The sequence below is a fragment of the Sturnira hondurensis genome, unplaced genomic scaffold (assembly GCF_014824575.4).
Source record: "Sturnira hondurensis isolate 20B ecotype Veracruz unplaced genomic scaffold, ASM1482457v3 Scaffold0003681, whole genome shotgun sequence".
Classification (NCBI taxonomy): Eukaryota; Metazoa; Chordata; class Mammalia; order Chiroptera; family Phyllostomidae; genus Sturnira; species Sturnira hondurensis.
This window is the reverse complement of record NW_028076312.1, coordinates 4,939,997-4,954,625: the sequence shown is the minus strand read 5'-3', so window position 1 is coordinate 4,954,625 and position 14,629 is coordinate 4,939,997. Positions and strand designations below refer to the sequence as shown.

At 52.7% G+C, this 14,629-nt stretch overlaps 1 protein-coding gene across 12 annotated transcripts in view; it reads right to left on the bottom strand.

Moving 5' to 3' along the window:
- MCF2L (MCF.2 cell line derived transforming sequence like) overlaps positions 1-14,629 on the bottom strand; it is a 169,350-nt gene that overhangs the window by 85,872 nt on the left and 68,849 nt on the right. The window contains exon 1 of one of the 12 annotated variants that reach the window (XM_037042054.1): positions 11,478-11,968. The exons of 9 other annotated variants lie outside the window; for them this stretch is intronic. In XM_037042054.1, coding sequence (XP_036897949.1) covers positions 11,478-11,580 — 103 coding nt within the window. In that variant the 5' untranslated portion in view covers positions 11,581-11,968. Of the gene's footprint in view, positions 1-3,562; positions 3,675-6,656; positions 6,805-11,477; positions 11,969-14,629 lie in introns of those variants that run through there. 2 more of the 12 variants (XM_037042055.1, XM_037042061.1) reach the window with 2 other exon arrangements.

The window sequence follows — 14,629 nt, the reverse complement described above, 5'->3', positions numbered from 1 at the left end:
GCACGTGCTTCCCTCTCCCCCTACAAAAAACCCAATCCAGAACATTCTGTATCAGTTTCATAAAGAAGGAGATCGGGGAGGAATTATCTTCCAACTCAGCTGGCTCAGCTCACTGGTTCAACACTTGCCTTCTTAGGAGTTGTGCTTATTTCCAAAATCTACCCTCAAGGGACAGAGACTCCACCACTGACAGGGGCCAAGAAAGAGCCGCTGGAGTGTGTCCCAAACCCTTGGCGGCTCCATCAGACAGGAACGCGACTGCCTGTGTGTCTGCCGCCCTTGGGACGGACAGCTCGGGGTGCGCTCACACTTGGCCCGTAGCACACACAGCGACTCAGGTCAGGCACAGTCCTAAGCACACGCTGGTTTCTATTAATAAAAAGGTAATACTGTCCTTATTTAAGGAATCATTTTGAATACAATGAGCAGATCACTAAGGAGTATACCAAAAAAGGAACTTTTAGCAAGAAATGGCACTCATGGCCTGAAATCCCACATGCAGGCTGAGCACTATTGAGTGGGCATGAGGTCAAGACCAGACAATCCAAATCCTGACTTACAATAAGTTATTTCTGGTAACTTCAGACACGAGGAGGTCTCCTGACTTTGGAATTCACAGCATTCTTTACAGGCCACAGAGGGCAGCCAGCTGCAACTCCAGGTCTGACCCGGCTGAAGGACGGGGCATGAAAAGCAAACGTCTAATGAATGGGTGGTTTTCCTCGCTATTTTGTTCATTAGATTCCACGTATTAGTGAGATCATATGTATTTGTCTTTCCCTTGCTTATTTCGTTTAGCATAATGCTCTCCAGGTCCATCCATGCTGTCGCAAAGGGTAAAGGTTCCTACTTTTTTACAGCTGCCCCTAACCCCAACTCTAACCTTAATCCTATGCAAATTTCAGCTCAGCCGTGTAGCCAAGTTGGTTGAAGTGTTGTCCCATACACCAAGAGGCTGCGGGTTTGATTCCTGGTCAGGGCACATACCTAGGTCGTAGGTTCAATACCAATGTTTCTCTCTCACATCGATGTTTCTCTCTGTCTTCCTTATTCTGTCTCTAAAGTCAATTTAAAAAACACATATCATTGGGTGAGGATTTTTTAAAAATGCAAATTTCAATTGTATTCTAAGATGTCATCTTTAGGGTGACTTTTTCACCTAATCCATTTACAAAATCTGATAGATCTTTTGGAATGCTTCTGATAAATTTTCCAATGCTCCAATGAAATCACAATTTAAAAATATCTGCTTTGCTCCACAGAATGAGTCATGCAACTGGACATGTGTCTGAAAGGTGTTGGTGTCATTTGGGAAAGCACCCACCATAACAAGGGAATTAGATTACCCAACATGTGGGACAAGACCGACCAAAGAGGAAGGCAGGCTGGCCGGCTTTCTTAGGGACAGTAAGGAAGTCCCAGGCAGACTTCTGGGCTCACTTCTAGGTCTACTTCGGATGGTGCTTTTTTCAGCTCAGGTCCCTGTGCAGAAGCCTTCGGCCAGCCACCAGGTGAAATGGACCCAAGGGCCAGACCTGGTCTTCCGCTGGATGGCCGCCGGAGCTAGCTTCTCAGAGTAGGAAGAAGCAGGTTTCAAGAGCCCCATTTCAGCTCAGGCAGCTCATCCCACCCGTCTCTCCCCCTGAGGCTGACTGCTATCCCCGGCGGGTTCTCCTAGCCCAGTTGTTTTCTGTCCCAGTTGTTCACAAAGAGCAAGGGTTAGCTGTTGCGGCTTTCTCTCCAGCAGTGAGCGCAGGCTTGGCACACAGTTGATATTCGGTCCCTGCTTCTCAAGGAATGAATGAAGAGGAGCACTTCTTAAGTCCTTGAAATCTTTGGTTAGTTCATTGGTTCTCAGCTTAATACAGGAAAGTTTATTGTTCTGACTATTTGTTCCTAGAGTACTCCTGGAGAGTGCTCTGATCACCTCGCTCCGGCAATCTTAGGAAGTAAAAGTTTACTTGGAAGAGTAGATGTATTTCACACATACTCTGAATAAAACTGCAAATGGGCCTTGTCAACCCATGGCCTCCCACCTTGTCTGGTCTGGCGGTGTATTCTTTTATATTTCTCAAGGCTCCATAGGCACGATGAGCACTTGTGTTCATTTTACTTAACACACTTTTTACCTTCTGTTCTTTTTTATTTTTTATTTTATTTATTTTTAGAGAGAGGGGGCGGGAAGGAGAAAGAGTGGGAGAGAAACATCAATGTGTGGTTAGCTCTCATGTGTCCCCCCCTGGGGACCTGGCCCGCAACCCAGGCATGTGCCCTGACTGGGAATCGAACCTGCGACCCTTCGCTTCACAGGCCCATGCTCAGTCCACTGAGCTACACTAGCCAGGGCTACCTTCTGTTCTTGAAAAACTATTCTCTAGAGACGTAGAGGAAGTGGTCTCCCTGACCTCAACTTTTCTGATGTCATAGGATTCCGAATACAAATTCCACACCAGGTTTTTACACTAGTGTGGCCCACGCATTTTATAATCCTAGTGATCTTTCGACATAAAGCAGTGACAAAGGAGGGTTTTGTTGTTCATGCTTCTTGCAGGGTAGTTAAGCTTTCCTACAAATCTGAACTATGATAAGATTCATAAATGAAAAGGAAACCATTACTGAATTATGAATCCCTTTGCATCTCACACAGGGCCTATGAGTTAAGAAAGGACTCCAGACATGGAGCTTTATTTACTGCTGAGCTCAGAATGCTCTTCACAGGTCTCCACGGAGCCAGCTGCCCGCAGAGTGCACAGTGCACCCCCACGCAAAGCCCCCCACTCAGGAAGGGTTGCACAGACCTGGAAGGCTCTAAGGAAGAGGTTCCAGCTCCTGCTCCCAGATGCCAGGTGCAAACACGTGGCCTTCACCCCTGCTTGCTTTCCTTTCCGGTTCTTTTGTATACTTTAAGTACACATTTTTATAATGGTAGAACTGTGCCCCACAGATACTAAACAACCTTTTTTTCCTGCCATATAATACGAGGGGGAAAAAGTAGTAGATAAAGAATATATAAAGTATCATGAGCCCTGGTCTGGGGCAGCCATACCCACATAGCAAACAGCGTGTGCTGCCGGATGGCACTCATGTTTCCTCCGAGTCACCACACACTGGGCAGCACCCACGCCCAGTCGTGGGGCAGCCACTTGACCTGCCGATGCACCGTGCCCACCTCCCTGAAAAGGAGCTCCCGCCCTCCACTCCTTTCCCTGAAGTTTTCTTCTAGACACAAACCCTTAGCTCAGAGCAGCCTGCCTGACCCAGGCCTGCTTCCCTAAGGAGCACGCACATGCCGCCGGCAGCCAGACCTCCGCAGTTGCAGGCAGGACTCCCATCTGGGCGTGTGCCCTCCCCGTGGCATCTCTCAGAGACCGGCCGTTGACGCAGCACTCCCGGTGGCGATCCCGTGCACGCTCCTTACACCCTGTCAGACGTCCCACTTTCCCAACACACTTGTCTCGATCTATATTCTTAACGTGACTTCCACGGCACCACATCAAACATCCAGTTCGAACAAGCACTCCTGTGTGAGCAGCACTCTGAGCACAGGCTCTGAGGCTCCTACCTGCTGTCCACGGGGTCGCTGCCCCCGGCCACCGCTCCCGGCCTCCTGCTCTTCCAGGCTCAGCAGCCAGTCTTTCTGAGACTCATGCCTCGATCCGACGGGTCCAGAAGGACAAGTTTCACTTCCCCTGTTTTGCCGCTCTGACTCAGTTTTAATTTGCCAAATGAGTATTTTTAACCGAATGGGGGACAAGGGGCACCCAGCTCGTGCCTTCCAGTCTTGCGGCAGCCATCCTGTGTTGGATTTCACTATCACGTGAACAGCAGCTCGGGGGAAGCCAGGAGGGGAATTTGGATGTTAAGTGAAAAACAAAAGAGGAAAAGGACTGAGAATCAAAACAGAAACCCTATTGCCGGTTAATAACTTGGCCCTGGGAGGTTTGGGAGGACACTGGGCTGTGTCCCGCGCAGCCCCTGCCCCACACTAGGGGGCTGCGGCTTCTGCCTGTCAGTGCAGGAGGGAGCACGTTCGGTTTACATAAGAGCATTTCTGAAAAGTGTGGGAAGGGACTGGTGGGGAGCCTGGGTCAGACACAGAGGAGACCCTGGGGCCCCCAGACTGCGTGGCTGCTCCGGCAGGTGGCTCCACGCGGCTCCACTGTCCTCTGGGGAAGGCCGGGGCTGCGCCCCAGAGTTGGCCCATATGGCTGACTCTGCTGAAGTGAGTTCATCCCACGTCCAAGCCACACCTGTGCACCAGAACCAGTGGCAAGGCCACTGAGGGGCTGTTCCTGACTCTGTGACCTTAAGTGTCTAGGGGCACGGTGGCTGTGGGTCCCAAGTCACCTAGACATGCCTTTCTTGGTTCTCAGACATGAGGACAGAAGAGCAAGAGAGGGAAGAACCTTTGAGAAGGCCTCCCCAGAGGCTCCCAGGGGGCCCTGAGGCTTATTTTCTTGGTAAAACCCGAGCTGGACATTGGCCAGAAGTGCTTCCTCCAAGGCCCAGAGTCCCCTGTGCCCCGGAGAGGACCCGAGAGGGCGCAGTGTGAGAGGTGCAGGGTGCCTGCTCGGGCTCTAGTCTCTGTGATGCAGGGGAGGCTGCTCCAGGAACAGGGTGTAAGCGAGGGGCTCAGCGGGCCAGGGCTGCAATGACCAGGAAGAGAACAGAGGCCGGAGGGCACTGGTCGGGTGGCCGCTCAGACAGCCCTGCTGCACGGTGGGGAGGGGCAGCCATCTTGGCTCCAATTCCTCCAGATTCCTAGTCCTATTCATGTGGTTCCCTCCAAACACGCTTTAGAGCCAGTGAAGTGTCCTGGAGATCACTAAAATGGTACACTTTCTCAGCCCCCAAAAGACCTTTCCATCTGGTCTTGTGTTTTAAATGCGGCTTTCAAATTCTGAGCCTCTTCCTCTGGGAGGCGGGTTCAGCACAAAGTGCTCACTTTGCAGAGACCTGGGGAGGGAGTGGAGAGACCAATTCGGCTCCAGGACAGAAGGGGGCGCAGTGGTCCCCTCCAATGGGTCACTGCCAGGCAGTGCTGGACCACGCGGAGCAACGACGGGAGACTGACATGATTTGCTCCCTGGGGGTGGCTCTGGCTAGTGTGCAGGGCTAGTTTGTCCAACTGTGGATTCGGCCCGATCACTGATTTCAGAACTCAACCTCCACAGAAGCTTCAATTACCCTGAACAAAAAAGCATTTTACGGTTTTACAAACAGATAAACTGAGGCAGCCACCAATCTCCTGGGCAGAGCGCCAGCCCCAAACCATGCAACCAAACGCAATTCTGCCATCAAGGTTCGTCCCCCAGGCTGCAGGACCACTGATTTCTGAGAATTCCACCTGCCAGCCTTCCTCTCTGCTCCAGCCCAGACATCCTGAACCTCCCTTCCAGCTGGCCCATGGGGGTCGTAGGGTGGACTCCGTGGCCCACACACCTTCTATGTGCCCTCCCCGATCACTCACTGACCCAGCTCCTGTCCTTGGCATCCTGTGGCTACCGTGACAGTAACAGGAGCAACTGGGAAGCCTGGCCAGCCTTCAGGTCCACGCAACAAGCCCAAGCTGCACTCTCGAGTTGCCTGTCAGCACCTATACCCGCATCCCGATCACTGTAGCTCTCTCCTGACAGCCTACCAGGACAAGCCGAGTTAACTCTGACAGCTCCTGCCTGACCCTCCTGGTCTGTAGAACGCATGACATTGAGATCAGACAGTGAGGCTAAGCTCTCTCAATAGCAAAGCTCTAAATCTGATGGTGAGAACTCAGAACCAGGGCCAAATAAAATGCCGCAGAAACAGCTAAGGGCTTCTGCTTTCACTGTGGCTGTGTCCTCCCCAGCAGGCCCAGGCCCAGGTCACAGGGATGCCAAAGTTCTCATCACAGAGAAGTGGGGACTCAGCCAATTAAGGAGCAACATGCACCACCACATTCCAGGAGATTTTCTGAATTTCAAGGTTGGCTGAAGGCAGCCCTTCCCAGACAGGGGACTTGCTCAGCCTGCCCTGGCTCTGGGGCTCTGCCAGCCCTGTGCCAGGAAGACCCGCTGGGATCTGCAGCTCCCTGAAAAGCTGACAACGGACACAGCTTTGTGTCGTGGGACTGTACTTAGGGTACAACTAAGTCATCACCAGGCTTGCATCACTCTGTTAAGGAGCTAATCAATGCCCTGTAGCTGACGGCTTTGGTTTTGTTTTGCATTTCCCACGTGCACTGCCTTGTACTAGGTGCCTGTAGAATGAGCTCTGCCTCGGCTCTGATGGGCTTGCTGCTGGCTGAGCTCCCTCCTCTCAAGTCCAGACCAGAGCCCTGGAGCTTGCGCTCGCTGGCCAGAGGGAAATCGTTTGCTTTTGGTCTCTGAGGCCGTGACTTAGAGTCATCTACTGATAACTTCGGGTGAAAGACTCATTCACTCATAATCCCCGTTCCCTGAGCTACTCCAGACTCCACGGGGACAGAGATCGCACGTCAGTCACGAAGACATCCTCCGCCACCCACACAAGGAATCTGTAAGAACTATCTCCGCAACGCACAACTCAGGCAACTGCTGCCGTGAACAAGGGCTGCCACGGCCAGGAGCTCAGACCATTGCTGGTCCTCCTCCCGTGGGTGACTCTGGAGGGACGGTGGGTCACGGGACCCAAGGACTCACCGTCAGCAACAGAGAGCAGCCAGGAGCACCACTCGGAATAAAGGTAGTAGCTTTTCATTTCAGACACGGAGATTCGGGTAGCATTTCTCTCTCCCATAGCTGATAGGCAGCCGGGGAGGCGACTCCCCTGCGGTCAATCCTGCAGCCCTCCTGTGGTTACCCATTAGCCCTCTCCCACTGAACTTTGCTCCCTAAAATGTGCACGAGGGACCAGCTGACTTTTTACTTTCGTTTTTAGTAAGACGAAGCATTGAAAGGTGATTACTCTCTGCAGGCTAACAGCTGCCACTCTGCCCTGCACATTTACACAGGACTGCAGGCCAGCTGGCCGAGCCAGGGTGACAAAGAAAAAGGAATGTCTAGGTCCGCCTTGGCCTCAGTTCAAGGCACAAGGGACATCTCTGCTGGCACAACTTGCCCGTGCTTTTAAGGGAGATCAAACACAGCCATGCTCCAAACCACTCGGGGAGAGAAGCATATTTGCTGGAAACTTTAAATCGGACAAATACTGTCCAGAATGTCTCCGCGTCACTACCTTCCTCCATCTGATAAAATCCAATTCTCTGGATCCTAGAGACATTTGCTGGAACAAACAGAGGTGGGGCCTGTCTTTGTTTAAAGGAAGGTGAGTGGAGCAGACATACAGGCACCATATTCCCAGGTTCCTCTCTTCCCTTCTCAGCTTTTCATTCAAGGTCTGTGCGTCTCTAACAGTTTGGGGTGTAAAGCATGTGCCCCCACTGGGACACCCTCTTTTAAAGCCCAGAGAAAGCTTAGCTGCCTCAAATCCCATCACAGCTGGGCCTCCCCTGCCCGTCACATGGTCTGGGCTCCACAGGGGCAGTGGGAGGGGTTTCCCCTCACTCCACGCTCGGAGATCAAGGCAGTGAACGCGGTCCAAAGACCCCAGCCAGCAGGCGCCCAGCGGCGTGCTCCGTTACACGGCGAAGTCCAGCTGCTTAGACAATGGGCCTGGGGGGCTGGGGAGTTCTGAGGTTTGGGCCTGTAGTTCCAGGACTCCCAAGAGGGCAGAAATCTCAGCCTCCCAGCTCCGTGCTCTCCTAGGGCCTGAGTCAAGCAGGCCTGGCAGGTTGGGGTAGGAAGCCAGAAGCAGTGACTTTTACCAAGTTGCCCGGTATTTTTTAAAATTTAGTAATAACCAGATTTCTTCAAACCATGAAATATCTTTTTTTTGTAAAGATTTTACTTATTTTTATTTTTAGACAGAGGGGAAGAGAGGGAGAAAGAGAGACAGAAACATCAATGTGTGGTTGCCTCTCACATGGCCCCCACGGGGGACCTGGCCCACAACCCAGGCATGTGCCCTGCCTAACTGGGCACAGGAATCCAACTGGCGACCCTTTGGTTCACAGCCCTCACTCAATCCACTGAGCTACACCAGCCAGGGACAAACCATGAAATATCTCATACACAAGTTGACTAGACCCCCTAAGGAAATGTCTCAATGCAAGTATTTCTCTTCCCAATAAGCACACTTTGAATAAAACAGTACACTCTCTCTCGTCTTTTCAGGTCTCCCTGGCTCATCTGGGAGTTTCAAACAAGTCAAAGAGAATGGAACAATGAGGATAAGCTCTTCCCCTCTGCTTTCTACATCTCTTTAAAGATAAAAAACAGGTTTGCAAACAACTGTATTTCCCCAGATGCTTGTATTCACTTAAAACTACTTTGAATGAAGCCTGGGGCTCCTCAGGCACCCTCGCCTCTCACTTCTGGCCTCAGCACAGACATGGACCTCTACCTCGCGAGGTCAAAGGGAACGTCGGCCCCACATCTGGCAGCCGTACGCTGTAAGGTGCGACTTAGCACAGATGGCGCTTGTCTTGCGGAGCGAGACAGTGTAAGTCGCCGGTCAGATCTCCACTTGTGTCAGGCCACTGCCCTGGAACAGGCAGAGGGACCGGGCAAATGCTAGAACCACACTGTTGTCTCCGCTTACTTGGGAAAGGGCCTCACTGAAATTTAGTCTTACGTTTCCAACATGTTCACATGCACTGATTTTTCCAAAAGAAAGGAAACATTCCAAAGGTGCCACCTGTTGAATGACCCAATGTCTCCAGGGCACATGGCTGAGGTACTGGTTTCCTCTAGAATTCCTTCTGGCGGAACGTTGTTTTTTTTTTAAATTGATATCCAAACCTTTCCTCTTTCTGTATTAGCTACCAGGAAGTTCAAATTTGTGATCACTTGCAATAAACAACTCACCCAGTTATCTGAAATACATTTATTTGCTTCTTTTAATTAATTCTGATTCAGTTTAAAATTGTCCATGCCATCCTGAAACACGTTTCTAAAAAGAGAAATTTTCAATTCTAAGTCAAACTACCAGTTTTTTGGCCTGTTGACACTATATCCTAGGGCGGAAGAGCCTCCCGTGCACACCAGCGCCCGCTGTAGGCGGTGTGCTGTTTCTGGAGGTAGGACCCATCAGAGGTGACAGTCAAGAGATTATCTGTGGTTTCCACTTAATTCATTGATAGCACATCCACTTCTGGTTATCAGGGAGAACTACCCTCTTGCAACTGTACCTTGTCCCCATGCCCTCCACTTGCAGCGACAAGTCTGACTATGGGATCATCGCCTGACCTGAAGGGGCTTCTTTCAATGCATAGCCCAAGGGAGGAGCTGCAGTGCGGGGGGAGGTCTGTCTGCCAGCCGGGCCCAGATGCACTTGAACCTGCTGGGTTTTCGGGGAAAGAACCAGGCCAAACTCACAGGCAGGAAAGAATGCCCAGGCCGGACCACTTCTCTGGGAGCAAGGAGAACTTAAGCAACAGGTGTCTGAGAGCTTGGTCACGGGTGCTGCTGGTGCTGCTGGTCCTGGGGATGTAGCTGGGAAGTGCCAGGCTGCACTCATGCAGGGAGGCCAGACGGTGAAGGAGGCCAAGGGAAGGACAGTACAGGGGCTGGAGGACTGGACAGTGCCGGCACCCAAGAGGGCTGCGTGGAGCCACACTGACCCAGGGCCTCGTGTGCCACACAGCACTCAATCACCCACTGTGCACAGTGGGTCCTGGTCACCAACAGGCAGAACCACAGCAATAAAGGCATCTCATGAGTGCTGATGATTAAAAGAGAAGCCACTCAAGTCAGACGGCAGCACCCCTGCTCCTTACCTCTGCACGGCTCAGCAGTGACCCCAGCAGCAAGGGCTCCTGTTTCACAGCAAGGGGAGGCCCCTGGGGGCCCCCATTTCACCATAGGGGGTACCTGGGGGACCCATTTCACAGGAGGTACCTTCGTTTCAAAGAGAAGATGCCTTGAAGCTCTACTTACCCCGGGGGGACATCCCTGGAACAGTAGAACCACTTGCCCAGGCCTTGCCCTTGCCCTCTCCCTCTAAGTCTCCAGGCTCCGAGATGATAACTTGGACGAGTCCTTTCATAGTTGGGGTCCCTGGGACCACCCTAACAGAGCCTGGGCACAGACACCCCAGGGCCAGGGCAGGTCTGGTCAGAGAACTTGGGGACTCCCTGTCCCTCTCGGACCCAACCAGTGTGGGGAGCTTTCCTGACAGCGGGCATGGCGGGAGGATGGAGAGGCAGACCAGAGCCCGCCCAGTCCCAGCCTGTGCTGGGCAGGGGCAGGGCCCACACACAGCCTCTGGTAGCCGCCCCACTCACTCTGAGTTAGGGCAGAAGTCAGTGGACTCAGTGAGAAGGTTGAGACCCTGTTATGTTGACCCTGAGTCGTCTGTACTGATGCCACTGAGCTCAGAATCACAACCAAGAAGCAGAAGCAGTATGGCTTTGGCGTGTGGGCTCTGTTTCTGCCCCAGAGGGAAACTGGGTCTGTGCCTGAGTCCACCCAGGCTCGAGTCCGCCTGGGGCCACCAGCCACACCTGGACCACACACTCAGCCCTGGTCCAGTCCCAGACACCTGGTGTCAGGGCAGGCTTCACGCAGGTTTCCCGGTGCTGCGCCAGGCTGCTGACGTCCGCTCCGCGGGGCCATCTAGGAGAGAGCCCTGGGGTCCCCAAGGCATGGAAAGGCATGGGCCTGGCTCTGACCTGTTATTTCTGCTGTCCTGCACATTACATTAAGGGCATCTGTCCAGGGAACGGATGCCACCCTGACACCCTAACAGTGTCCCACAGCAGGCCAGGGTCACAGAGTCAGAGGCTGCCCCAAATTCAACAGCAAACCTGCTATCGGGTTTCTGAAGAAGGGAGGGGTTGCTCAGGGAGGAAGGAACAGACATATGTGACAAGGCTCTTTTCTCCAGCCCACTCTATTAGAATACCCCCACTCCCTTGGAAGTCAGTTTGTAAAAACATCATTTTGAGACCTGTGAGAATTTCAACTGTGCCGTCTGGCTGAGCAAATGCTCCAAGCTGCCATGCCCTTCTTCTAGTAAAAACAGTGCTTGCTATTCAGAGAGAAATGCTGCCTGCTGACTCCCTGATGTCTAGCTGCAGACGACAGGGGCTTGGGGGCTGGGGCTCCAACCCTGCGGCTCGGACACCCCTCGAGGCAGAAAGGGCACAGCACAGAAGCCTCACTTGCAGAGTGAGCTCCCCTTACAAATGCGCTTCCCTTGTGTCTGCCCCCTGTCATCCCAGCCACAGCAGAAACGGATGCATGAATCCAGATTCCTCCAAACCCGAGCACACAGTAAATCAAATACAATCGGACTCGAAAATTGCCCAACATGTCCTTTCTAGCTTTTGTAAAAAGTCTTGCAAACGGCACACGTTTTTTAGTTAAAGAAATATACAGGGAAGTCTCCCCACCCCGCTAAGGGGACACTTGGAGCCTGTCCCTGTGCACCTTGGATGGCGCTATCCCATCCCGCCTCACCCGACTGTGGATGCCTTGAGGTTCCCCGGCGCCTTCGGCTCAGGGGCCAGAATCGACGTTGGAGACGCCCTGGAGCTCCCCGGGATGCTCCCTTCTCGGCCATCACTTTGTCTTTCCACCAGAGATGCGCGGTTGCGGCAGCAGCAGCAGAGGTGGAGGCTTCGATTCTTTGGATAGGCTTACACAAGGGCCAAATGCGGCCCCTGTGCCAGGGTGACGTGGCCGAGGGCACCCAGGTGCTGCTCCGCACGCCAAGTCAGGCACACAGTCTCTAGTGACTAAGTGCCGAGTCTGTCCTCTGGAGTCCCTAGCCTCTAACTCCAAGCCTCACTGCGTAATGACCACTTGTACCGACAGTCCACTCTGGGCAGCTCAGACCGTGCCCTTGCCCCTGGCCTGCCTCCTGCTGCCAGTGCAAGGGGGGCCACCTAGAGAGAACAACTCCAGCACTTGCCTGCCCTCCACACCTTGCAGGACAGGCAGGGGCAGACAATGCCTGTGGTATCAGAGAAACACTCCTGCAGAGTGGGGGCAGGGCCACACCCTACCAATCTATTTGCAAGTTCTAGGCATTTCCTTCCTTAGAAAGGGGGGCTTGTGCTGGCTGGAGCTCCGAATGTCAAGGAGCTGCTTTGACTGCCCAAGCCAAAAACACCTTCCAAGGCCAGGAAGTCTCAAGTTCAAACAAACAGCTATACAACTACAAGGCAGGAGGAAGGGAGGGGAAGTGGCCCCAGGCTTTCTTGAAATAAACTGGAAGTTCCTGCGCCTGTTACTCCTGTCTGCTGTCCAGCTTCAGAAAAAGGAAATGATAATGCTGCTTTGCTTGGCAGGCTGACACTTTCCACACAGAGACGTTGAACTGCCCCAAGCCCAGAGGTTCCAGAAGCTGGTGCCCATGCCACTGCCCCCATGGAGGGATGCTCGGGACTGCCTTGGGACAGCAGGGGATGCTCCTCTTGCCCCAGATCTGGTGCCTGCTGTGGACACACTCTGCTGTTTCATTCAGATCCTTACTTTTGATTCGACAGGCAGTGAATTTCAGTGCCATTTAAAATACAATGCTGTGGCTTGAAGGGCTTAGGCATGCTTATTGTATGCGGAAGGACCCATGATAAGGGAGTAATGGAGGTTGGCACCTACGTCTGTCCGAAAGACCACGCTTCACCCAGTGCACCACGGGCACCTTTTTATGAGCCAATGTGATTAGAGCAGGTGTCTCTGGTTTATAGCAAATAATGTTTTTATTTCATTTTAGTCTTTCAGGGCGCACCCCTCCTCCCATGAGTGTTAAATAGGCTGAGGGGACCCTATGAAACTGGGGTGCGCTTCCCACTGGAGAATGTAAAGCCAAGGGGACAGGCTTGGTCCCGGGAACATGTGCTTCCTCGACCTCTAAGAGGCAGCAGCTCTGGTACCCATTTCAACAGTACAGTGACTCTGCCTGGCACTTCGCTTGGTTACGAGGAGATTTGTGCTTCTGTGCACCAAAGTTGCCAAGAGAGTGGAAAGGGCAGGAGAAGCCGGTGCTGGCTGCTCAAGCCTCCCCTCCCCCACCCTCCATCCCCACCGGGTACCATGGGGTGTGGCAAACTGGCCCCTAGGGCCACCTGAGAACTCAGGAAGTGAAGCTAACTCCCTATTCTGCATCCTTAGGAAGGTACAAGAGGAAAACCACGCAGGCGCAGAGCCTGGGAAGTCACAGCCTAACACTTCCTCTACCCAGAAGCACAAGAAAACCGTGACTGAGAGTCAAACACTAGCAGTGGGTGCTGTCAGGCTCTCGAGGTGGCATTTCTGTCCCTTCACGCTGGCTTTTAAGCAGAGGCCAATCCCAACACACAATTGGGAGGAAACAGATGGTGTTTTGATACGCATGTCCAGGACGCAGGTCCTCCTTCTGTGGCTGGGGAACCTGCAGTTAGGTTCAGTCCATGGGACCCCAGGAAACGACCCAGGGAAACGCGAGAGCTAAGCCCCCCAGAGGCTGCCTGCCAGGTGATCCTTGCTGCAACAGCCGCCTGTCAGGTGCCGTTTCTGAGGTGAGCTTGTTCGGACTTTCTGCGTGTCTTTCCCTTCCCCCGCGTGAGTGTTAGGGTATGCAGAGAAAACGGTGACAATCTGGAATGTCAGGACCGTTCCCAAATGGCTGGTAGGTCAGAACACTCACACGTGTGCATGTGATGTTTACGATTCAATGTGCTCTTTCATGGAGTGTATCTGGGTCCGACCGATTTCCCCCAAGTCTCTAAATAAGTTTTAACAATGTTACTAATTAAGACCTTTCCCAAAAGTCAGTTCTGAATGTGAACCTCACTCACAATCTGTCGGTTTCTTCATCTCACATGTTTACAGCCTCCGGGGTTGGCAAACATCTTGAAAATTCTACGGGATTTTCCCAGCAGTCAGTGGGCATGTCTTCCTCTAAGATCTTCAATAGCTCCTTGGTGAAAAAATACAGGAAACACTTGAGATCCAAGTTCCCCCTCACATGACGCTGGCCCTCGCCAGGTGTGCTGAGTGAGGCTGGGGGAAGCTGAAGGGCTCGGGCCATTCGAGGAGTGGACTGACTTTGATTTTGTGCCCCAAGAGTATATTTTATACAACACGATCTCAAGTTATTGTTAATTTCATATCAATAAATGGCATGAATTTTGGCAGTAAAAGAGTCTTAAATAAATCATGTCAGGAGAGCAGGGAATTATTTAATGTAGTTTTCAACCAAATGAGATGCTGGGTAATTTAAAATTCAATTCTTCTGGGGCTTAATCAGGCAGCGAAGGGACCACCTGTTGACCTGCCTCATTGAAGCCACACTGGAGGACTCAGGTACAAAAAAGCCACATACAGAAAGCCGCACACGGCGCTGACACTCAGTGGGTGTCCACGAGGCTGGCACATGCTGGCACCGCACACCAGCACTGGGGAGTCCCCGCATCGCCGGCATGCCTCGCTCCCAGGAACAGGTGCTGCTTCAACTTCTCCTCACTTCATCCTTTCCCCAGTTTTTTGCCGGATGCGGTACCCAGCACCCGCCTGGCTATGCGTAGATAATTCATTCTCCTTTCCTGTGGCCGGAAATCCCTGAGGTCCACAGGCAGCCGCACACCTGGAGAACCCTCCTCCTGTTTAGCGCCAGGTACCTGCCCCAT